Source organism: Xiphophorus couchianus, chromosome 8 (assembly GCF_001444195.1).
Source record: "Xiphophorus couchianus chromosome 8, X_couchianus-1.0, whole genome shotgun sequence".
Lineage (NCBI taxonomy): Eukaryota > Metazoa > Chordata > Actinopteri > Cyprinodontiformes > Poeciliidae > Xiphophorus > Xiphophorus couchianus.
The window spans coordinates 4,584,978-4,611,037 of record NC_040235.1 but is presented as its reverse complement, the minus strand read 5'-3'; the positions used below and the strand labels follow the sequence as shown (position 1 = coordinate 4,611,037).

General features: G+C 40.0%; 1 protein-coding gene across 4 annotated transcripts in view; it reads left to right on the top strand.

Annotated features, from left to right (window-relative positions):
- The window catches only part of plppr5b (phospholipid phosphatase related 5b), a 55,335-nt gene extending 29,758 nt beyond the window's left edge, over nucleotides 1–25,577 (top strand). For 3 of the 4 annotated variants that reach the window (XM_028025375.1, XM_028025377.1, XM_028025376.1), the window contains 4 exons: nucleotides 3,712–3,962; nucleotides 14,862–15,038; nucleotides 16,293–16,427; nucleotides 16,629–18,257. In XM_028025375.1, the coding sequence (XP_027881176.1) occupies nucleotides 3,712–3,962; nucleotides 14,862–15,038; nucleotides 16,293–16,427; nucleotides 16,629–16,880 (815 nt within the window). In that variant the 3' untranslated portion in view covers nucleotides 16,881–18,257. Of the gene's footprint in view, nucleotides 1–3,711; nucleotides 3,963–14,861; nucleotides 15,039–16,292; nucleotides 16,428–16,628; nucleotides 18,258–22,710 lie in introns of those variants that run through there. The other variant, XM_028025378.1, reaches the window with a different exon arrangement.
- Nucleotides 25,578–26,060: the final 483 nt, after the last annotated feature.

The window sequence follows — 26,060 nt, the reverse complement described above, 5'->3', positions numbered from 1 at the left end:
GTTCAGAAACTTTTGCCATAGCTAAAGTGAGAGGCTTGTGGTCAACAAAAGCAGTAAGGCCCCTGCCTTCCAACAGGAAATGGCGTGTTGCCAAAAAAGGGAGAGCAGTTCCCTATCAATGGTGCTTTTTTTTCAGCATCTCGGAGTTTCCTGCAACAAAAAGAAAGGCACCATCCACCCATTGCTCACAAACTGCCCCAACTGCATAATCACAGTCATCAGTTATTAGAGCCATAGGAGCCACTGGAAATAGATGGGCCAAAAGCGCAGCATTAGCCAAGGCCTTTTTGGCATCATCGAATGCCTGCACCCTCTTGGGGGTCCACTCTATCTGCTGGTCCCCCTTCTTGCCTCTAAGTGCTTCATACGAGGTGAGCTGCCCGTGGGATGAAACGGTTATAAAAGTTTACAATCCCCAAAAACTCCTGCAGGGGCTTCACTGAGGGAGGGTGGCGAAAAGCGGAAACTGCTTCAACCTTTGCAGGTAGGGGAACTGCCCCTTGCAGTTGCAGTTGGCCCTGCTGTTGAGTTCTTGTGTCCTAGGAACTTCAACAGCAGGCAGTCCAAACTGACATTTAGCTGGGTTGACGATCAGGCCATGTTCACTGAATGAAACAGCTGACGAAGGTGCACCATGTGTTCTTCCGCAGAGGGACTAGCCACCAATATGTCATCCAAATAGACGAACAAAAATGGCCTACCCTGCAGGACTGAATCCATAAGCCTCTAGAAAGTCTGTGCTTTAAGACCGAAGGACATCTGTAAAAACTCAAAGACCAAAAGGCGTGATAACTGCGGTTTTGGGTACATTTAAGGGATGCACTGGAACCTGATGGTAACCTCACACCAAGTCCACCTTAGAGAAAACGATTGCTCCAGCCAGGCGGGCAGAAAGGTCCTGAATGTGAGGAATTGGGTACCTGTCATTACTGGTTGTGTTGTTAAGGCGCAGAAAATCCCCACAGGGTCGTCAACCCCCGTCTCTTTTGGGAACCATGTGCAACAGAGATGCCCATGGACTTTTGGAGCGTTGTACAATGCCAAGATGCTCCATGTTTGCAAACTCCTCTTTTGCTATCACTAACTTAGCAATGTCTAGGTGGCGCTCACCCAAAAACCAGTGGACTGGCTGTAGGTATACAATGTTCCACCCCATGCTTTGCCACGGTAGCAGAAAATGTGGGAACCATTAAAGATGGGAACTCTGCTAACAGACCCTGATACTCATCACCTGTGGCAAGCATGTTGGCGAGGGGTCGATGGCCGGGACCGCCAAGTTTACAGGGGTATGTATCAAAAGACAAAGGATCTATTAAGCAGCTATTAGCAACATGTACTAATAACCTAAAAGCACACAAAAAAATCTGCACCCAAAATAGGTAAAAACACAGAAGCTATTACAAAGTCCCACTGAAACTGACGTCCGTTGAAAGACACAGTCACCAACCTCGATCCAAAAGTGCGATTCGGAGTGCCATTAGCCACGCACAGCGGCGGTCCGTTACTTTCGCACAAAACGTCCGCTGCTGAAACTGGCATGATGCTCCGCTGTGCACCCGAGTCACACCTGGTAGAAATGCATTTATACTGTAGTGCCTGGAAGCCAACAAAATTCGGTCCGCTTCTTCAGCCAGGGTGTCATGTACTGTTGTGGTGAGTGGTGGTGAGGCAGACGCCAGGAGATCCAGGTAAGTGAAATAAAGAATATGTAATGACAGAAACGATCCAAAATTGTAGTCCAACAACCAAGGCAGCACTGCAGAGCGGAAACCAGGGCTCTTCGCAGGTAGCAACAAGGAGACATGAATGGACTGAGCACAACCTCAGACAAGATGCCAAACGAGACGAGGACCCGACAAAAACGCAGAAACACAGGTGACATTAAATACACAGGAGGTAATTACGGGGACGAGAAACACCTGGGGACAATCAAGGGGAAGACAGGACAACATGGAAACTCAGAGACACAGAAGCTTGAAATAAATACACAGGAAAAACACAGAACATGACACAGGGAGCAATAATCCTTTGTCCGGATCAACAGAGAGCTGGCCAGCACGGTGCGAACAGGTGGAGGAAACTGGCGCGGAAACATGCGTAAAAAGAAAGGAAACATCTCCCAAGCCAAGTAATGCCAGCATGTTCTCCATCAGTTCGGAGGGCTTGCGATCCCCCAAACCATTCAGAGAGAGCAAGCGATCGGCCCGCTCTTCATCTGACAGTTGGTAGAGCTGAAGCAGATACTCCTTGAGCGCACTGTATTTGTTAGCGTTGGTGGGTTCCTCAGCAAACCCATCAGAAGGCGGGGGGAAACGGAGTCCAAAGCAGCAACTACATGGAAGTACTTGGTCTCATTTGTGGATAACCACAAATCTGGGATTCCACATGCTTTACCCATGGTACTGGATCATGCTGCCCGAACTCTGGAACTTGATAACAGCAGCAAAAGCAGAAGCGGCCGTTGGAGTAATGGCCGCCTGGAAAGAAACTGGGTCCCAAATCACAGCTGGCGGAGAAGCGGTGGCAGCATCTGGTGGGTTCTCGTTAAAAAACATGTTCAGAAGTTCGCAGATGTTCGGGGTCACCAATGTGGAAGTCAGCAGAAAAAGACGAAAAAATAATTTGAGTCTTGTTTTATTCTCAATGTCTTCCAATCAAAACCAAAAATAGAATGTAGGACAACCGTTGGTGTCTTCTCACCTCACCTTCTCCCCTTCACAATTAGAATATACATTCAGGTGTGAAATATAGACATTGTATCCACCACAATCTGTTAGTTTGGTGCTAAAATGTTCCAACATGTATTGCACATTTCTACCATGATAAATATAAGCAAATTATTTGTTTTCCAAATCTCCGTCCAAATCTCGGGTAAGTGATTATAGTTAAATAATACTAGTATGTTTGAGGGCTCAACATTGATCAATCAAACCGATTTGCTCAGGAATAAAGGAAATACTTTAGTAAAGCAAACATTTTACAAGTAGATATTACCTGTCTGAATAATATCGGTGTTTAACTTCCACTCATTGGGGAAAGCTAGTGGGAGTTTTTAAAACAATGTGCCAGGATTTAGGCGTTCTCCTCCGGTATACCAGACCTGAAGAGCCCGCCCAGCTGGCAGCTGGCGTGGGGAGCTGGCTGTTAACACAGCGGGAGCAGACATGTCTGAAAATGTCAGAGCAGGTTATGTTTTGGTGAACCGAGCAGATATTCGACACTTACACATTTACATTCTCGCCTAAAAACGTTACAAAATCAGGTTGTGTCATTTAAAGTGTAATATAACAAAAATAATTTGCCGCTCTTCACCGCCATTGTCGCTCTGCCTGAATGCCTGGTTGGGACTCGTAATGAATTATGGGATATGGTGGGCCGTGAAGGATACACCGGACCCATCCTTCAAATCTGGGGAAAGGAGGACGCATTTGGCGGCGGCATGTGAAGGAGTCTTTGATTTTGGACTGGCCTTGTCGCCACGCCATGACGTAATCAGCCTACAAATCCATCCTTCAAAGGATGCAGACCCTGAATTCGAACACAGCTATAGAGTTGAAGCATGATTTTTAAAAACTCATAAAATCAACCCTAGCAAAGTAAATTATTATTATTATTAAGATCTATGAGGATTTCTATGGCATCAGATTTGTGATCTAGTTTGTCCTGTTTATGATTTGTCGTCCACCTCTTCAGCTTTCATTTCTTCCCCAGGAGTCTACGCCTTTGGCCTCTTCACGGTTGACATCTTCGTCAATGCAGGGCAGGTAGTGACAGGAAACTTGGCGCCGTACTTCCTGACGGTGTGCAAGCCAAACTACACGGCACTTGGGTGTCAACAGGCGCTGCGCTACATCAGCCACCAAGAGGCCTGCACAGGGAATCAAGACGATGTCCTGAGGGCCCGCAAGACCTTTCCCTCAAAGGAGGCTGCTCTCAGCATTTACGCCGCTCTCTATCTGGCTGTGAGTTTATCTTTCTGATCTGTGGACCAGATTAATCTTACAAGCACTCCGATCAGTTTAGCTGTGTATCTACACTGTTTTCTGAAGGCTGCTGGTTCAGTTTTTCTTTCTGTTAGTTGTATTTTGATTGCTCTTTGAAGGGCCCTCCAGTCATGTATGCATGGCTTTGGACTGCCAGTTACTCCCTGCATGGAGTGGAGAGCAGATTGCCTTTGTTATCTAGGTCATTTAACAAAGAAGGCCATGGTGTGTGTGTGTGTATAAAGCTCATATATACCGTATATATATATATATATATATATATATATATAATGTCTGACTATTGAACCATAACAAATTAAAGGGAAGCAATGCATGGGATAACTTAAAATGGGATTAATTTAACAAAAATCATAACTGGTTGGAAAGGAGAGGAGAGGGAGAAGGAAGAGAGTGGCAGAGAGACAGAAAGAATGGGCTGCGTTAGTAAGAAGGAATGGTGCATCTTAAGCTGGATCTGATGTCATTCTGGAGACACTGGTCAGCTGCCTCCACTTCCAATCAGCTCCAATTAGAAGCTCTAAAACAGGGATGTTAAAGACCCAGAGGAAAGGCCTTGGGCCATAACCCCCCCTCCCCCCCCCCCTCCCTCTTCAAGACAGGGTGCCCACCGGAACCCTGGGCAACCTGTATATTAACATCTGGAAAAATAGAAAAAAAAATTAAATGCACTTACAATATCTCAAACCAGCTGAGATGAAGCAGAAAACAAAAACTTAGATCCCTTCAGGTCCCATCCCTAAGTCAACAACTGGTACCTTGAAGTGACTCTTAGACAGGAAAGGGGAGGAAAAAAAGTTACTGACTTTGTGCTGTTGACAAAGCATCTGCGATGACATTATCCTTCCCCTTGATATGATAAATGTCTAAGGAAAAAGACTGCAGAAACAATGACCATCTCACAAGTCTCTGATTTGGGCAGCAAAAAGAATTCAAGGAGGTCAGAGGATTATGATCTGTGAAAACAGCTAAAGGCCCTGAACCCACATAGACCTCAAAATGTTGTAAAGATCAAATAAGAGCAAGGGTCTTTTTTTTCAATGACTGAATAATTCAGCTGATGCCTATTACATTTCTTAGAAAAAAACTCACAGGTCTTTCAATTGAAAAGTCATCGATTTGCAAAAGGACTCAACCTGCACCAACATGACTAGCATCAACCTGGAGCTTAAAAGCTTATTCATATCAGGAGCCAACAAGACAGGAGAATTGCATAACATCTTCTTCACGTCTTCAAAAGCCTGCTGACAGACAGAGAAACAAATGTATTTCACATTACTTTTCAAAAGATCTGTCAGAGGTGCAACCACAGTTGAAAAGTTTCTACAGAAGGCTCGATCCAACTAAACCCAAGAATTTCATGAATTCCTTTTTAGTAGTTGGTGGTGGATACTTTTCAATTGCTTCTACCTTTGCACTAAATAGACATACATTACCTTGACCCACTTGATAAGTAAGATAAGTAACAAAGAAGGCCATGGTGTAACAGTCATGATAAGTAACAGTCGCTCGAGCAAATTCACATTTGGCTAGATTCACGGTAAGACGTGCATTCACCAAACGGTCAAACAAAGTTGTGAGTCGTTCCAGGTGAGAAGACCAACTGTGAGAATAGACAATGATAATGGCAAGCCATTTTAACATCAATTCGGTTTCGTCTGACTATCCGTAAAAAAATGCATCTTAACTAGGCAAAACTACATTTTGACAATCCGGAATGGTAATTTAAGATTTCCAGATTTTACATTCTGAGTAGTAAGAATAATAATTCAAGATATCTTCAACTACCGTATTTTCCGCACTATAAGGCGCACCTAAAACCCTTCAATTTTCTCAAAAGCTGACAGTGCGCCTTATACATGGACCAATATTGAGCCACAACTGGTCTCGCAACTACAGTAAGCAGCCGCTGACTTCATTTTCCCCCGTAGAAGAAACGCTCGGTGTATGCTGGGATATATGACTGCGTGAAGTGAGCCGTTTCATTTCCATTTGTGTGTTTGTGTAAAGACCCCAAAATGGCTCCTATTAAGAGACACGCTTATGACGCAGAGTCAGTACAAGTGTCAGTACAATCACTATTCGAATGAAGGCAACAGCGCTAGCACGCGAAGTTAACATCAATAAATTTAGATGCGGTCCTTCTTGGTGCTTTCGGTTTATGAAAAGACGTAATCTCTCCATCCACACACGAACGAATACCACGTCACTGACTTTACCTCGGGGAAAATAATAAAACAGCAGTTTATTCATTTTGGGAATGAACGGAGTTTTCAGAACGCTGGTTTGTAATCTATTAATAAAGTTTGACTGACCTATCTGACTGTTTTGTTGACATTCCCTTTAGCGCAGTTCCATCTAATGGATGCATAACGTAACCCCAGCCTCTACTGTAGCGCCTTATAATGCGGTGTGCCTTATATATGAAAAAAGTTTTAAAATAGGCTATTCATTGAAGGTGTGCCTTATAATGCAGTGTGCCTTATAAAGTGCGGAAAATACGGTACATTTTGACAAGTCAAAATTTCTTTCAAGATATCTCAAATTACGACACTGGATCCGTCATTTGACGGGACACACCCGTAACTATAATTTATAACCGAATGCAACAACTTTGAAAAGCTAAAATTGCTATTGTCAAAGCATTTTCAACATGAAAGTTGTGCATTTTCAAACATCTTTTTTCCATTCTTTTTCTATTTTTTCATTGTTTTATTAAACTTTCAAATTGCCACGCAAGTCAGAAACATTTTGATTATACAGAATACATATTCAAGATATCAGTAATGTCATTCTGACTATTCAGAATGTTAATTTAAGATATCTTAAATAGAAAAGCTGTGTAATTCAAGATATCTCTAATTCATTTAGAGATATCTTAAAACAGTTGTGTCCAAACTTTTTTTTAGTGAGGGTGAAATACAGAAAAATAAACAAAGGGCTGGGCCACACAGTAGAGGTGACATATTGACACATGAATACTGTGTGTATTTCTAACTCACCTATAATGTGAAGAACATTGCACTCAGTGGGAGCAGTGATGCTGTCCTTTGGATTGAAGGATGACTGACATGTCAGGAGAAAGTTTGGTGGTTGAGACAAGAAGGACTTCACAGAGATGGCTATCGGTCATTCTGGTTCTCAGTCTGCTTTTGTTCTGATTCAACAGAGAAAATGTTTGTACACATATGTATGTTCAGCCGAACAGACTCATCATTCTTTTTGCGTGGCGTCTCAGAGGAAACTTGGCATTATCCAAACTCTGATAGAATTCAGGGAGGGAGAGAAGCTGATGTTGACTCTTCAGAGAATCATCACATTGCATTTCAATCAGTTTTAACAGCAGACTCTCTTCCACTTCTTCTGCATCCACCAGGAAGGGGGTCGAGAACAGCTTGATTTGTTTTTCAATGACAGAAAAATCTTGGAAATGTTGGTTGAATTCTGTCACGAGAGATGGAATCACAGACACATATTTTTCCTTTTTAGCAGAAAGGTCAGCCTTTGGAAAAGCAGACTTGATTTCAGACAGCGCAGGGAAGTGTGCAGCATTAAAGCCTCGTAGTTGTGTCTCAATACTCAGGCGGAGCTTTACGCAGAAGGCTTTCATGTGCGCATACAAGTGTGACACCAGCTGTTCTTTGCCTTGTAGGTTCTTCTTCAGTGTATTTAGATGATGTGTAAGATCAACTAAAAATGCAAGGTCTGCCAGCCACAGAGGGTCACTTAGTTCATGAAGAGGTCAGCCCTTCTCTTTTAAAATCTGGTCGATTTCTGATCTCTGCGAATAAAACCGCTGCAGCACAGAGCCGCAGCTGAGCCAGCGCACATCAGAGTGGTAGAGTACATCCCCGTATTCAGCGTCCACGTCAGATAGGAAAGCCTGAAATTCTCTGTGGTACAGTTCTCTAGCTCGAATTATGTTGACAGTTTTTGTAACAGTGTTCATCAATTCCCCCAGCTGGATAGTCTTGGCACACAGCGCTTCTTGGTGGATTATACAGTGCATCCTAACAGCCTCACCTCCATTCTTTTACCTTGACGCACACCAATGATGCCATTCCTTTGCACTCGCCCGTCATGGCCGAAGCTCCATCCGTTGTTACTTCACAGAGCTTGTCCCATTTAAGGCCCATCTTTTCAACTGCCTCTGACACAACTTCAAAAGTATCTTTTCCCATCATTGTGCCTTTTAGGCTCATCGTATCAAGCAGCTCCTCCGTACAGCAAAAATTATGATCTACTCCCCGCAAAAAAAATTAACAGTTGTGCGGTGTCTGTGGCATCTGTGCTCTCATTGCATGCTATTGAGTAAAATTCAAAAGCACAAGCTTTGTCTCATAGCTGAACTTTCAAGTTAGCTGACAAGTCCTCAATTCTCCGCACCACTGTATTTCTGGATAAAATCACATTGGTGAAATCAGGCACTTTTTCTGGGCACATTATTTCTGTGACTTTGATGAGGCACTGCTTTATGAAATCACCGTCTGAAAACGGTGCTGGGCAATAAGTTTAGCAACTTCATAACTTGCTGTTGTGGCGTTTTCCTGTATTTTGTTAGCACGAAAAACAAAACTGCTGTTGAGCTTGCAGGCTAGCTGCCATTTGCTTGACTTTCTGTTTTCGTTCGGCACCAGTGTATGATGTAGCTCTGATGTTTGGTCTCATAATGCCAACGGACTATACTCAAAAAACCATTATACTCTTTCATTACAGCAACATCTTTATTGCAAATCACACAGACACACTTTCCTTTGATTTCCTTGAAAAAATACTAATTTTCCCACCATGTTTGAAATCTCCTACACACACTTGCTATTTTGCGTATCTTCGGTGCTGCCATTTCTGGTGACTCGCGGTAAAAGTTTTTCTTCGCTTAATTTTGTTTCTGTGGCTGATTCCATCTAGTGTTGAAACTGAGAAGCGCAACAGAGTTGAGCTCAAGCTTCTTGTGCGGGCCATATTCAATTATATTTCCAGAATTAGCTGCGGGCCAATAAAAACTACGGCCCGTGGGCCGTAGTTTGGACACCCCTGTCTTAAAAGGAATTTTGACTAGTCAAAATTACAATTCAAGATATCTTTAATTTAGATTTGTCTCGTCGTTATTTGCTTTTAAGATATCTATAATTTAGTTTTCACTAGTCAAAACTACATATCTCCTATCCAAAAATAAATTTAAGATATCTTGATTTATGTTGTCATTCGAGATATCTTTGGTTAGAATTATGACAAATCAAAACTAAAATCGAGATATCTTGAATTTACTTTATGACTAGTCATTATTTAATTGTAAATATCTGAAATGTGCATTTCAAATAGTCAGTAATTCATTGTAGATATCTTGAATTGAAGACCGTTACTGTGGTCTGAAAAAGAACCTCCAGAATGTGTTGAATGCCAGTTTGGCGCACTCATCCAATCTGTGTGCTCTCCACCAGTATCTTTATGTGTCAACACAAAATCAGCCAACACTGCAGCTTCTGATACAGTTTTTACCTTCTGTTCAGTAATGTACACTGCAATGCATTATTGAGAAACAGAGTTCTTAAATTGTCCCAGAGCCATTAAATTACAGAGGTCACCAAGTGTTTTAACCTCAGACGGAGTGCACCATCAATTGAAATGAATCTCCAAATCCTTTGCAAACTCTACATAAGTTTTGTAACCTTTTTTCCAGTTCCTAAACTTCTGTCTGTATGGTTCATGGACTAATTCATATGCTTTAAGTATTGCAGCTTTAACCTTAGCATAATCTTGGCCATCACTTAGGCTCAACATAGAGAAAGCTTCTTAAGCATGACCAATCAAAACACACTGAAGCAAAACTATGTGGTCTGAATCAGATCAGTCTCTTGTCTCTGCAACCCTTTCAAACAAAGTGAAAAAAATTTCAACATCCTTTTCACTTAACTTAGGCACCAAACGCAAGTCACTTAAAATATCAGAGGCTTTACATTTTGAGTCCATAACACAAGATTCCACAGACAATTTGCCTTCTTTCATCAGATTTCATTTCTCACTTTCTACATTTATTCTTGCTAATTCAGTTTCCCTTCTTATCTTTTCCATAGTAAGAATCTTATCCAAATCTGCTTGCTGTCATAAATTCTCCAAGGCCAACTCCTTTTCCTTCTCCAATTGCATTCTTTATCTTAACATCTCTTTTCTTTGTTCAAAATCCAAAAGTTTAGGCTTTACAACCTGAGAACCCAAATCTTCAGGTCTTGAAGGCAAAGACAAAACACCCATTTCAATTAGGTTTTCCCTTAAAATTGCTTTATCATTTTCTTTCAACCGTTTGTCACCAACACTTATTTTATAGTGCTCAGCAATTTTTACTAATTGTTCTCTTGAACACTGCTCCAGAAATTCTGCTGATGGAGATTTGTTAAAGTCTTCAACAGACATGTCTAAATTCTTAATCACAAAACAGTGTTTCAAAATTTAAAGTAAATTGCTGACAATCTGTGCAACACCAAACAACCAAACTGAACTGCCCCTCTAACTGTCTATCAGAAACTAACTAGCTCAAACCTAGACTTCAGAGATCAGGGACAGTGGGTACTTATGCACTAAATACCAGTAGACTAGAAAAGGCAACCCCCCCTACATTGAGGTTCCTGCTCAGACTGCTCTTCCACCAGACCAGGCAGTGAGGTACAAGGTCACATCGCAGATTACCGTGACATGAGTTTTAGTGTACTGTGATACGTGCTTTAATTTTTCAATTAGTTAATATAGATGGATGCTGAAGCAGTAAAAATATTTTCAGTCACTTTCCTGTTTATTTCCTGCAGCAGCAGTGATAAGGATGTGTGTGTCATCGATACACTCTGTCATATTTGGCAGGTCTGGGAAATGACAACTTAAAAGGTGACTGACCCCAGTCTGAGATGTTGCACAATGTCTGCTATAATTGAATCTTATTTCAAACTATGTAACTTCAGAGGATTTAACATCACCCAGCAAAGTGGAATCCTGTGTAAGTCTAATCTATCTAATAGATTTGTGTCTCAGTAAAACGTGTCATGAGTGGAAAGAGGCATCAGTGCAGTGGCTTCTCAGTCATCAACACAGTGCTGCCTTTCTGCATCGCCAACATCATCCAGGAAGCAACTAACTGCACACAAATGTAGAACAGTAACTGGATATGACCTGCAAACATTGCTGATGTAAATCCAGTTTAGGTCAGGAAATCCTTCTGGAGTATGGTACACTTAAGAATCTTTCTGCTGGGATAGACAGTGGTGAGAAAAAGTGTTAGTCCCTGAATCTAGTTGAGATGCAGTGGCATCACCTCCAAATGGTGGTCCATACTTAAAAAGCCTCAAACATGGCTTTAAGGCTACAATTTTGCAAAGATGAGTGGATCAATGATTCTCTGTAGTGATGTAGGCTCATTGCAACTCATGGCAAATGCTTGATTACAGACTTTACCTCTAAAGGTTGCCCAACCAGTTAGGAGTGTTGGGAGACAACCTGTGTAGTGTTTACCTTTATCTATCACTTGTGTTTTCTTTGTGAAACATTTACTTCTAATATTGAACATTATCTAACATTAATATCTAACATTGAAAAGATAATAAATCCCACCCATCACGGTTTAAGTGTAGAAATCCAGATAGGACTGCTTGCTTCAGGTGGGTGGGGTTCTGTAGAATCTCAGACCTTCTTAAAGAAAACCAAGCAGGATGTCTTCACAGAAGCTGTTGGTTTTATATTTGAAGTTTGATTGCATGCATATACCTAGCTGACTTAAACAGATTGTTCACAAAAATTGCTGTGTGGAGTAGGCCCTTCTACTCCCTGTGTGTATTTACATCTCTTCAGAGACCTTTAAACTTTAGAGTGATGTTTCAAAGAATGCTTTCTATTAATTCATTCTAGGACATTCTATCCTTTTATGAAAAACATAAAACATTTAATTCCTAAGAAAAGAAGAATATTATGTCAAGCCAACAAACAAATATTTTTAACACAAAAACAATATTTCATGACATACACAACCATAGAGATAACTGCTGATCGACAGTTAATCTTCAAGAGGTAATGGCTAAAGAAGCTGGCTGTTCAGAGTGCAGTGGCCAAAAGAAACAACCCAAGATCTAACGAGCTGCGGCTCATAGTACAGCTGGAGAACTGATAGCTTGATTCAAGGAACTACATAGTTCTGGGGCTGAACTGGACTCAATGTTTCCAGACTCATCAAAGGAGCCTATACAGGGTCATGTCCAAATTGCAGAGCTCATAGACCGAGAAGAGGAGTTCAGAAAGTCATGACAAGCTCTGTAGATTGTGTTAATGCCACTGATGCCGGGATCTAAGAAGCAGTGGACAAAGCCAGAAGGCCACACAAACCCACAAAGAAGCTCTTGTGACCCTTAAAGTGCATGAACTGATTAAGGAGCTTTGGAAGACATCTAGGAGGCTGCGGACACCCATGAAGAAGAACCAACTAATGGAGTTTGAAGGTCTGCTGAATGGTTGTCGACCTTTATCTATCACTTGTGGTAGATAATGACGCAATGACGAATCTGTCATTGTGGCTCTGGAGTCATTGTGGCTTTGTCGCAATTTTTAGGTTCAATATATACTTTACTTATGCACTACTGTTACAAAACCAGCATAGCTGTAAAGTCACAGCCATAACTCATTAAAGCTTTTGAATTTCATGCTGCACTGTGCAGACACCTCAACATGCTGGATACTTGTAGTGGTTGAAAGTGCTGGTTATTGGTTCTTTTCATTTATTCATTTAGCTTGTTGTTCACCAATTGTAGGAGCTCACACTCACAGGCTGAGAACAAGCAACCTTCTAGCCTAATAGCCATGTTATAGAGGCTGCAGCCTCAGGTTTCTCCTGATCCCTCTAGGTGAGGATGCTGTTAATCTACTTCATATATATATATATATATATATATATATATATATATATATATATATATATATATATATATTTATATATATTTATTTATTAATGCTGTATATGCCGGCATTAATGTGCTATATACATTACCCTTAAATATTTCAGAACAGATTTGGCTTTGTGCTTTTTTGATCTGTATGCATCCTACTAAATGATTCTAAGTAGTAAGCAGATATGACAATGTATAATTCTTCTGCATCTACTGAAGCTTGTAGTACTTCATCAAGAGGTTTACAGTTGCAACACGTTAAAGGCAGCATTATGTAAAACAATAGCTTCAGAGCTCCAACAGTGTATGAATGTCCTATCAAAGAACATATGTTAAATAATATCTGCACACATTGTTTATCTGTTTTACATCTCTTAATTTGTAGTTATGGTTAGTATCATTAAGGTGTGGCAGACTGAACTCGCCTCTGACTAAGACTACGTTACCAGGTTGTCAGTCAAAACCTTGAAAGATTTGTTCCTTTTTGTGCTGGTAGTAAGCATAGTGATGTAATTATCTATTTATGTTTTCATTCAGGCATTTTGAAAAAAAAAACTTACTAATCTGTATGCTTTTGAAAAATATGGAAGAGTTTAAAGAGGAGATATGAAGTGGGTCACTAGATTGCTTTAGGAAACATGGACTGTTACCATGACAGCTGCGTTCTAGATTATGATTTGTTTGGAATGTATTCAGTAATAATGCAAATATCAATATAACCTATGATTGGTGTATATACAGTAATATTGAATAAATGTTACTATTACTGAAAAGTAATTTAAGCAACACGGTTCACTATACAACACATTATATAGATTAATTCCACTCAGACTGATGAGCCTGTATCTAATAATTATGCTGATTTTCTGCTTACAACTGATGAAACCACGTCTGTCTGCCTGTATGGATCAATTTGAATAAAAATAGCGGGATGAAGGGGTTAGGAAAGAGAAAATAGAGACGATTTAAGTGGGCCTTGAAGGAAATTTTGTGCTCAAATCAAGAATTATAAACTATGTCCTTAGAGGCTATCTGCTGCTTCAATACTAGAGATTAGTAATTAGAGCCAAAGACACGCCATATGTGTCTCCCTGCCTCACTTTATCTCTGGAGTTCACCCTACTGGCACTAAATCAAGGCCAAACTTGTTATTAACATGCATGTGTGCCATAGTTTCACAGTTTTGTTCAAGAAAAGCTCTAATGATGAATCTGCCTCAGTGATGACAGAGGGCTTTGAGACCTGGAAGTGTGTAAAATCGCTGCTGCATCTAACAACTGCACAGATTCATAACTTAACATGTTCTAAGTATGATTCAGCTGTAATGTATCCACCATGTTGTATGGTTTCTGTTTCTTTTTAAGTTGGTCTGGATTTTTTATGTTTTCTTCTCCTTTGTGTGAGTTTTTATTAGATTCTTTAGAATGTTGCCTCCTTTGTTTACCGTAACTTTTCTTCTTGAATTTATCTCCTAATCTCAGTTTTGCAGATTTCAGCTCTTCTTTCACCTTTTAATTTTAGGTTCTTTATCAGCTTTATCTCTACTTCTGGTCTGGTGATAGGTCTTAACAGTTTCCTGGTGAGAGTGAGGGACGGGGCTTTGCCACAGCCAACTCTACTAGCTGCAACAAACTACTCCTATTAACATTTCACATATAACAGTCATGTTTATGGATCCCTCCAAAAATCCTCAACCGTATCCATGTCACTAACACAGCAATCCAAGACCTACATTTCCACCTGACCAGTAGCACCTTGAGTTCACACAGCCACAACGTCACAGCAGCCCGTCCCTCTAACTGCCTAACCAGAATCTAATTTTACTCCTCCGAGCCTCCGGATGTTGAATTGGTGGTTTTGATGCACTATAACAGCAGAGATAATAAACAGAATCAACTGAATAGGGCGGTCATCTCACCCAGTCATGTGTTTCTCCTGGTAGATGTATGTGACCTGCACGGTCCAGGCCAAGGGGACGCGCCTGGCCAAGCCCGTCATGTCTCTGGGGTTCATGTGTCTCGCCTTCCTCACTGGTCTGAACCGTGTGGCGGAATACCGCAACCACTGGTCAGATGTCATCGCAGGTTTTATCATTGGCATGGCCATCGCCACCTTCCTGGTGAGAATCACACATTTTTGTCACTATGGAAACATTTCTGTTTAGGAGAAGTAAAGTCCTGTCCTGGCACCATTTGAACAGTTTAACCTTCACGCTGTTGTTTTAGAAATATGACACAGAACAGTAATTCATTGTTCCAGGATACAGAACCACTAAGACATTCTGTTGAGTTCCTGTCTTCCCAGCAGAAAAGAAACTGTCCTCATCATCCTGACAGTAGGTGGGGGAGGGAAGACCATCCATCGCCTCCACACAACACCAGAACTAGCGATGTGTTTCTTAATATTATTATTAGAGGACCAGAATACGAGTTGTGAGGAGATGGGACTGTGGTTCAGCTTTGTCATTATTCATATTCTAATCCTCATAGATCAGTATTTCTCAGTTCTGGTCCTCTTAGACTCCTGATCTGCCGGTTTTTGGTGTTTCTTTTCTGACTTGAATTGATTAACAGGCTTCTGCAGCTCTGGATGGCTGCAGAGGAGGTCATGCAATCATTTGAAGTAGCTGATCTGGAACAGAGACACATCTCAGACATGCAGGACAGCAGTTCCTGTCACAGCCAGTTAGTCAAGTTAACCAAAATATACTGCTCAAAAAAATAAAGGGAACACTTTAAGTGTTAAACACCTGTTTAAGTGTTCCCTTTATTTTTTTGAGCAGTGTACTTTAATATTTGTAGTGCTGTGAAAAAGGACTCCCCCTGTCATTGATATATGTTAAAAAGGATTTTATTGGGGGGATTATTCATAATTCTTAATAATATCTTTGATAGCTTTATCTTTAATATCAGACAAAATTACTCTGAATAAATAAAAAAAAAAAGTAAACATAAATACTTTAATGATCACAAAAGAAAATTAAATGTTGTTGCATCTCATGATCCAGTTTTCTTCAGAGAGCTGATGTTGAGATGGCTGTGGGCAGGAAGGGTTTCTGGTAGCAGTCTGTATTACAGCAACTCTGAAAAAGCCCTGACCGAAGATACTGTTTTTCTATGACATATGTCACCCATAGAACAGAACCTTTCCTGCTACTCTGTGCTGTAGCTAAGTGAAACCTCTGAATCAGCAGCTTCAAGGTGTCTGCATCTACTCAACCAAGTGGAAATTGACACTCAGACACTTTTTCCATAACCCTGGAGGAGCTCCACTCCTCACAGCAGTGGCACCATGAGGACGCAGCAGCTCAGAGCGCCCTTTGCTTTTCTGCTGTGTGTTTCTGGTAACCATTGTACCATCGTTGTTTCTGTAGGTGGTGTGTGTCGTTCATAACTTCAAAGGCAAGCTGCTGCTGAATGAGGACTCTCCTGCTGAGCTGCAGCCCAACGCGGCCATGCTAAACATGGGTCACCTGGACAGTCCTCTGGAGAAGTACATCGCTTCCCAGGTTGGTGAGCACTTCACACGTCAGGTTTGGCATCCTATAAGGAGATCTGGTAGCAGATCTAGACGCTTTTTTATTTAAATGTTTAAATTAATTAGCGAAACATGAAGCACATGTGAGTACAATTTGCGGAGATTATTTGTCATTTTGGGAACATGTGGATTTTTCTCTTTGTGATGCCTCAAATGCATGTTGCTACTGCAGGAGACAGATGATGAAGATGAGGAATCTTGCTATATTAAGGAGTGCCTCCATGTTTTCCTGCGCTGGCTCCGGGGCCTCAGCTGGTTTCAGCACCTCAGAAATAAAAGGCAAAACAACTTTGATTTGCTTTGGAAGATGATCTCTAGACAAATCTGCTTCCTCCTCTTTTCTACTGTCTGTGTTTGCTTCTGCTGCTTGGTTACCCCCATTAACCAGCCACCAGAGGTTAGTTTACCTTTAGTGGTTGGTTGATCAACCACTAAAGATAAACCAACTTTAAATCCTTTCCATCTCACTGAAGCATTGAACTTTGATCTGTATTGAACTCTTCTACTCTAAAGTAACCAAGTTTCTGTAGCCATATTCTGTAGCCATCTTGCTTGAAACCGCCATTGGAACAGCTTATGATAACATTTTCAATGTGAATATTCAGTGAGAAATCACAGTCCTCTCACTAAATCAATGACAAATGATTTTGTCATTTTCCAATTCAGTTTATAATTCTGGTTTTACAGAGTTTTGAAGCAGGCTACATGGAGCATCCACTTTAAGCTGCCATCTTGATTCTCTGTTCCATACCGAAAAGTCATATTTTAATATTTTAATGATTGGCCTTGTGATTCATGCTGCCCCTACTTCCACACAGTTCTTATATAACTTTCTGACCACCAACAGGTGGCATGATTAATGCAGTGAATCCTATTAAAAACATGCAACTGGAGAAGAAAACCTGCGTCTTTGCTTCCAGCTCGCCTGTGGCTTAGTTTTGGTCGTGTTAAGTGGGAGTCGTTCTGTTCTCAACTTGTTATAAATTCTCAAAGACAGTTAAATTTTTACATTTTTTATCTGATTCACAATCATTTAGGCAACAAATTTCAGATTTTTACTTGTTAAAATTGTAGAGTTTCAAGCTGACTGAGTTGGACTGAAAATGTGACATCAGAAGATTGCAAGTCATTGATTGGCTAAGGAGAGGAGTCACTGGTTGCTTCACTTCTCCACTGGCATCCTTTTTCGCCTCTCTTCTTTTTAGAAAAATCTACAAACTGAGCAGACTAGCACAGCTTGGTTGTGTTGTATTTGATCAGACTCTGGTTTACTATGTGATTCCAGCAGAAAAAAAGGTTGTTACAAATAGTTTGGAAATCAAATTTTTGCACCCCTAGAGATGACTTTAAAAGCAACTCTCATACAGAAAAATCAAGAAATCCAGAGAACCTACTGAATATGAAAGCAGGAAGTCCTAGAAGATGACTTGTCCAGGAAACAATGTCAAGCAAAACTATAAGTGACATCCTGTACCTTTTTTTTAACAGACCTCTTTACTTTGGTTACATGTTAAGGAAATAGATAAATCTGACCTAATGTGAAACACTGAGTCAATCAAGAACAAATAAAAATGCATTTTGATTATTATTTTATTAAGAAATTAAGCAAAGAAAATGAGCAATGACTCCCCTGGCTACTCCAGGAAAGTAGGAAAAGATCCTACTTGCGATGTAGGAAAGTACATTGCTTTTAATATTCAAGAAAACATACACCAACCCTAGGATACACCAGCCCTCTGACAAAGAGGGCTGGTGTATCCCACCAGATTCAGTTTAATTCACAGCTCTGGTATTTGCACCTACCAGAAAGTGCAGAGCAGGATGTACTTCCTCAGGAGACTGCGGTCCTTTAACATCTGCAGCAAACTGCTCTGGATATTCTACCAGTCTGTGATTGCCAGTGTCCTCTTCTACACCGTGGTGTGCTGGGGAGGCAGCATATCCAAGAAGGACACGTCCAGACTGGACAAACTGACCAGGCGTGCCGGCTCTGTGGTCGGCATGAAGCTGGACTCTCTGGTGATGGTGACGGTGAACAAACTGCTGGACATCATGAACGATAGCAGCCACCCTCTACACGCTGTCATCAGCAGCCAGAGGAGCCTGTTCAGTGACAGACTGCTGCTTCCCAAGTGCCGGACCAATAGATTTAAGAACTCTTTTGTCCCCCATGCCGTCAGACTGTACAATTCCTCACTGGGGGGGGGGGGAGGTGACACAGGACAGAGGGTGGAAGGAGTAGTGACCCCTTGTATTTTTCTCCATACTTATCAGGTCAAACCACATAGTGCAATACGATACCACTGGTCAATCTATCCGCCAAATTCTTATATATATTTTTTTTTTGTGTTGTATTTATATTTACTTATATTCTTATATTCTATATTCTTATTCCTTGTTTCTTACATAATTTAAGGTTTTTCTTGCATAATTTAAGGTTTTGGTTACTCACATTTAGTGTGTACCTTAGTATTTAATTTGTATTTTGTATTCTTTTGCACTTTACTTACTGTGTGTTATCAGGCTATTTTTTGCCTGGGAGCTGCTGGTAACTTCAATTTCCTGAGGGAGTCTTCCCAAAGGATCAATAAAGTACAAGTCTAAGTCTAAGTCTAAGTCTACAGACTGTGACCCTGGATGGTTCAAACCCAGTTCAGAAATACCATTTATTATGTGTTTCCAGCGAGCTGCCTCCAACATGAAGGGTGCTTCATAGATAAAATTGATTGATTGCTTGATTGATTTAAATAAAACAAAGTTTTGCCATAACATATATGCTGTATTTACAGCGGTTAACCAGTTTAACTGGCCTATATAAGGTCTATAAGTCGGAAGAAAGGTAAAAAGTCGGTAACAAGTTGTTTATAAACCAAATTTTTCAAAAAAAGATATTTCTTCAATGCAAAGTTGAATCAGATGAAGGAACTAAGCGTCAGGAACCGTTCTCATTTTACTTTGACACACTGCTACTAGTGCAGTGTTTTGAATATCATAAGATTCACTTCATTTTATTTTCATAAAAATCTGAGTAGTCCTACGTGTGTTTTCCCTTGAGTTCCACACCAAACATGAAGAGAAAATGTCCCATAGTGAGCACCTGCTGGGGTTTAGATGTAAATGCGTCTGTAAGCATCCAGAAACTCAGCAGGCCTAGATTAAAAACAGGGTTAATGAGATGCTTCATTCTACATGAATAGAGGAAGAACATCTTTCAAAAACATCAGTGTTTCCTGTAAAAATTAACATAGGTCTAGAATCAGAAGCAGATTCATCCAATCTGAGCACAGTATGATAAAAACAAACACAAGAGTCCACATTTACTGTCAGACTAAACCTTATTCATTATTCCACCTCTTTGGTCTGTGGCCCAGTGGGACTTTTCCCGATTTAGAAAATATATTTCTAAATGATTTAAAAGTAAAATAATTTCACAAGCTATTTATCACTTGTAGTGATAGAAAGCTGCATAATCACTTGCAGAAAGCTGCCACAGCATCAGATTTGACCTGTGATCTAACTAAACTCAGATCACTTAAAAGCTATGTTCAGCTTTTCATCTCTAGCTAATCTACTATTTATTTATGTCCACTAAACACTGTTTGAAACGTTAGTTTTCATCTTAGAATATATACACAGTTCCAATTCACAGATTATCTAAATATAAACGCCTTATAATGTTGCAGTGGAAACAAGGTGCAAGAACTATATGTTACTATATAGAGTAATATTAAATATTAAACCACAAATATCAAAAAGAAAATTTTTAAGCTATTAACTTTAGCAATATCTGTGGCTTTTGGGCATGTTGGATAATGGATAGATGATTACAACTGTCAGGTTAGACTTTGCTCTCTTGGTTAGTTTTTCTACTGTTTCTTTGAATCTTAATGATCTATTCATCATCTTTAAATATCTAGATGCATTTAGAGGATCTCTGGATTTACAGCGGACTTTTCTCATCTTGTTTTTTACTCCAAAGGAAAATTAAACTACAACATGTATCAAATATACAGCATATATCTGATGACTGTTTTCCTGCAGAGTGTGTGCTCAGTGGCCTGACAAAGAGCAGAACATTTCACGCTTACCTCGGCTATGAGGAGCTTGGAGGAAAATTGCATGATCTAAAAATAGCAGAGCCTAAAGATGACTGAGAGCTAAACAGGCCACAGTGAACAAAATGCCACGGCACGAGGAACCCTTAAGTCATCCAGTATGAACAAGTTAAACCAGGGAACTCAAATATAAATACTGAAGGTCATGAATTCACTTTTCAAGCAGTCAGAGGTCCATTTATTATGAACGGTCAACCCACAAATTTCTTTCTACACAAAACAATAAACATATGGAAATAAAATATAATTTTAAACTACTCATAAATTTACATACTTAATCAAGAAACTCCTGCAAAAAATAAAAACAAGTGTGACGAGGGGGTTTAAAAAACATTCTATATAAAAATGGCAAAATAAAAGGGCAAAAAAAAGGAGGTGGGCCATGGAATGCAATTCTAGGATGTCATGATTGGTGAGTGATGGTTGTACCCAAATGCAGAACAGCAGGGGGGTGGAGTATGTGAAGACATTAATTGAACATAAAGAACAAAACTTACAAAGATCCCAGGGAGCCAGGGCAGAACACAAACCATAACCAGCAAGGAGACATGAGGAGAACACAATGTCAAGTGGGGAAGGCATGCTGTTGGCTGGCATCCACAAGGCGACCAATCCAGGAGCACTGCTCATTTTTTTTGCTCTACTAAAAAGAGTGGAGCAAAGAAAGACTGACACCCATTACAAGAGAACTTTCTAGTGTTAAAGGGTGTGAGGAACACACTCAGTGCCTCACTGCTGTCATTTTCCCCACTAAGCCAGAGAATTGCTTTTTGCTGCTCTGAGTTCTTAAGAAAAGCTACTGAATGTTGCCTGTGCTTGTGTGCAGAACAGTTGTTCAGATTATTCAGCCGTCTTAGGCTGTCTGAATGTGTTCTGGAAGGGTTGCCAAGTAGGGCTTCTGTTGTGCTGCTGAGGGCCTTTAATCTGCAACAATGGTGTTACCTTAAGGGGATTGTTTGAGAGGAGTGGCCTCTCAGTGGTTGTTCCTGGATTTCTCCTATGTACACAAAGTGGTTTAAAAATGTCCTTGGTTCCAGGGGACCTTGGGCCTGAGGTCCATGACCAGGTTGATAGCTGCTGCTGCTTATCAGACATTCAGGGTTATGATATTAAGAGGAAGAGCATGGCGGAACTGTCAGCCAATCACCAGACAATGAGATGCATCTGCTGGAAGTGGCTGCTGAAGAAACCAAGTACACCCTACGGACGGGTGAGGGTTAATTTGGAATCCTGGCAGAGGAACCTTTTCTTTACATCGTCATCTCACTCCCCCAGGAGGATTTCTGTCCTGAACGCGTCCTGGAGCTACAGAGAGAAATATATGTAAGTTCAAGAACTTCAGGAGAAATTCTTTACTTTCCTGGAGGAGATTGAGGATGTAGTTTCAGAATGAGCCCTATTCAAGATCTCCACCGAAGGTCATTTTGGGCCTCATTCCAGGCTGTGCTTGCTTTGAGGGGTTGAGTTGAGACTATTGTCAGGTTGTAGAGGAAGTACTGAAAGACTTCTCAATCTGGACATCATGTCCTTGTTCAAGCAGACCACCACACCTCTCTCATAAAGCTTTCTGCGGTTGAATCTGCTGAACCTTGTTGGATGTTTGTTGTAAGTAGCTAGGAATCATCTTGCTTACTTAGGTCAGGTGTCATTCTTTCAAGAGCCCAGTTCACAACAAATGCCATCTCAAAGAGTTTTCATTTACTGGTAATATTGGAAATTCTCTCTCAGGACCTGCACATTTCCTGTCTCTTTACTCAGGCCCCACAGCCAAAAACTACGTTGGAGATGGTTAAACTCTTTTCTGCTGCATGTCTGGCATGTCTTCAGATTGAAGTGTTTCTGTGCAAGGACGTTGCTATCTTCAAATAAATTTCTCGAGTTTGGAACCTGGTGTGCCGTGGAAAGAATTTCCTATTAAAGCTTTTTGAATAAAAATCTATTTTATCAACTTTGCAATTTTTTGACATTTTTCCCTCTTATTGCTGTTTGACATTGCATTCCTTCTTCCTCTGTATGTCTAAGTTTGGTGCTGTTGAGAACAGACTTCATAGACTGAAAACTGAGTTTTCCTTCAAACTCTGATTTAAAGTGTAACTCTTTCTTTCAAATATTGATTTTGCTCTTCTACCTGTTTTCTAGAATCACATCGCCTTCGCTGAGGTCACATGATGTGGAATCAGCTGTATGGCAGACCCATTGGACGTCCACACTCTTTACCGTCCAGTCTTATTAACCGGAGTGCAGCAGTAAACCATATGTGCGTGTGTGGGTGGGGGTGTACGTGTGTGTGTGTGTGTATGTGTTTGTCTGTATGTTGTTGATCTATGTTGTCTCTATCAGGCTCCTATTGTCATCCACAGTTTACTGAACTCAAAAAGGGGCAAAAAAAAGTTGAATCAGTAACTCAGTGTGACAGGCTGCTTCTGCTATCCTCCATCTATGCACTTATTCTGAGTTCTTATCAGACTCTTTCCTCCCAAATAGGGAATTTTAATTCTAAAGGCTTCAACAACCAGAAGAATTGAACATGTTCACATAGAGTAAAACAGTTTTGTTGCAATACAGTCATAGCATAGAGAAGCACTCCCATTTTAAATTTTGAGTTCCATATGTTAAAAGGAAAAATAAAACATCTTTTTAAATGTGCAGTATTAGCGCATTTTCCATATGAGCTGGTAAAGACCAGATCAGTTCTACTTTATGCAAAACTAATAGCACAGTTTACACTTTCTGTTTGAGTTGCTGACATGACAGCAAAAAAAATGATCTGAACAGCAAATTGATGGATGGGATTTTTACACTGGATGCAGATTTTGTACTTGGTAAACTTATTAAACTCAGACTTAAAAAAGAAATCAAATATATGTAAAAGGTTTAATGTCCAAAAATAATCCAAATTTAACAGAAGTTGTCTTTCACAGGACAACACCTCTGGTGTGAATGAGTGAAGTTAGAGAAAGGTTTTTACCTAAATATGATTAAACCTTTTCAGAAACATTTGTCCCTGAACAGCATTTTGATGATGCCAGTTTTTCCTTTCATTTCATTTGCTGTAGATACATTTGTAGTAAACATTTGTGGGTATGAATGTCTACACTAAATGGTGGGTCTGTATTGTAACAAAACTGTTAAAAACTTTATCAGCCGCACAAGACAATCATCTTGTCGTTCTTTCAGTGTTGTTTCAGTCAGGAACAGCACATCCAACAGGACAAAGCGTTTTGTTTCTCCAGTGAAAATATTCATTTATCCTCCATGTGTTTATGTTTTTTTGAGATCAGCATCAGCAGCATGCTCCACCAGATACTCTTCCTGGGGTCTGTTTACATAAAAGAGAGAGGTTACATTTATAAAAAATCATATTAGAGATGAAGTATTAAAATAACACATTCCACCTTCCAGTATTTTAAAGAAAAATACAAACATTAGTTTAAGATAGGGGAATATTTTAGATTCCCCTCACTTAAAATAAATGTCATGATTAAAAGTGTAGTCTGCTCTGTCTTATCCTCTGATGCTGTCCTGTGAAACACAGAGAGAAAGACGTTTCATCAGTCCACCAGCCAGGTCACGTCTTCTGAATGCTGCTTTGTTGCAGATGTCAGAGCTTCATTCCCTGCTCCTCATACATGGATTCAACACACCTTCTGTTGTAGAAATGGTTGTTTTCCTCTTACAGCACTTAGAAACTATGATTCACAGTTAGGATTAGATCAGAAATCTGGTGTGTCTGTGTGCACACCGCTGGACAATGAATTCAGTCTCTTTCTGTTTAGTTATTATATTCAACAATGTTTTACCAGATGTAAAATGCAAAAAAGGACATAGTGTTCAGGATGAACACGAGCAAAATAACAACTGATCCTTTTTTAATCTAAATCAAATCTGATCCACACCACGTCCTAAAATATGTTAGATATACCAACGACAGGTAATCTGTGATTGATTTCACAGCGATATTGATAATCATAATATGTGATTTATGACATCACAAAACTCCTGAGCTTTTTCAGCTCTCTGTGTATATTGATCATACTGAAACAACAGGACACTGCAACTCAGATATCACAGCAGTGAGCCAGTGGAGCTTTACTGAAACTCTCTACACTATGCAGACGCGTCATTCACGTCTGGATGCAGGAAGTTTGAAACAAAACTTGAAACTTTCAGCTGCTACATTTGGTTACCACTAGGGGGCATTCTCAGAAGGTCAGTAGATTTTTTTATATATAAATATAAACTATTCAGAATTACATATCAGTAACATACCTGATCATGATGAAGCAGAGCACTGTGAGTTACTCACAACTGATCTAAATTCACCCACAATATTGAAAATGGAATCACAATAAAAATAACACACACTGTTTAAGGATTTCTCAGCCTTCATGTTTTATAAATTCCCCCTCACTGCTCAAATAACCTGGGCTGTATTAGTTCACCAAAAGGCTTGGTTTGGTACATATTTGGGTTTTAGCGTGACCGTTGCATATGATGTTGTTGGTACACTTCACTCATCAAAAATTAATAAAAAAAAATTAAAAATTATCATTTGTTTTTAAAAAGATCCTGCCCATTTTTTAGAATAAAACACTTAAATGACTTTGGAGTGGTTTTGATATAAAGACGATCCAGTCTCCCAACGCTGTTCAGAGTTTGGACAGATTGGACGCTGCTGGCGGCTGGCTGGACGTCGGACGATTTTCTCTAATACTAGTTGTGTTTACATTCAGATTGACTTTGTTTCAAGTGATTCAGTTTCCGTAAGAGCAGAGTCATCTATTCTGCTGTTTAAAGTCATATTTTAAAGGTGCACTATAGAAAGTTGTTTTGTGCTTTTATGTCCACATATACATTTTCTGCGTGTGTTCAGACTTGAAACATGCTGTTCGATTCGGTTCCTGGAACATTCCTCCTACAAACAGTAGAATTCCTGCTGACCTGTGAAGAAAAACAAATCTTGTAAGCTGGTTTGTTTGCTAAGAATTTTTGAAAAAGTAATTGTTCATAAGCAACACACTCAATGAGTAGCACTATTCTGAGAATAGTTATACAGACATTTTAAAAGCATTTAACAGCTATTTACAAATTGAAATAAAGTTGATATACAATCTTTACAGATTACAGATCAGTGCACATAAGGCAATCTTCTGCCTGCTATTATTATTTTCTGATAAAACCTAAATTCTTATAATGGGCAGTAATCCATAACTGAGGAAGAAATCTTCACAGTGGGATGAAAAGGTTTGTGCTTTGGACTGCTGTCATCGTGTGTGTGTTTGCTCTCCTCACAAAAGTTTTAAAAAGAACAAGATGAAACCATGAGAGTCTGGAATATAGTATCAATAAACCAATATTCTTTTTAGATTTTATTATCTTGAGTGAGACTTCATATAACTTTCAACACCTAACGTCACGACTTGGTGAAATAATGACTTTGTTTTAATCGCCTCTTGACCTAATGTGTTAACGATATCAATCACCTTTGT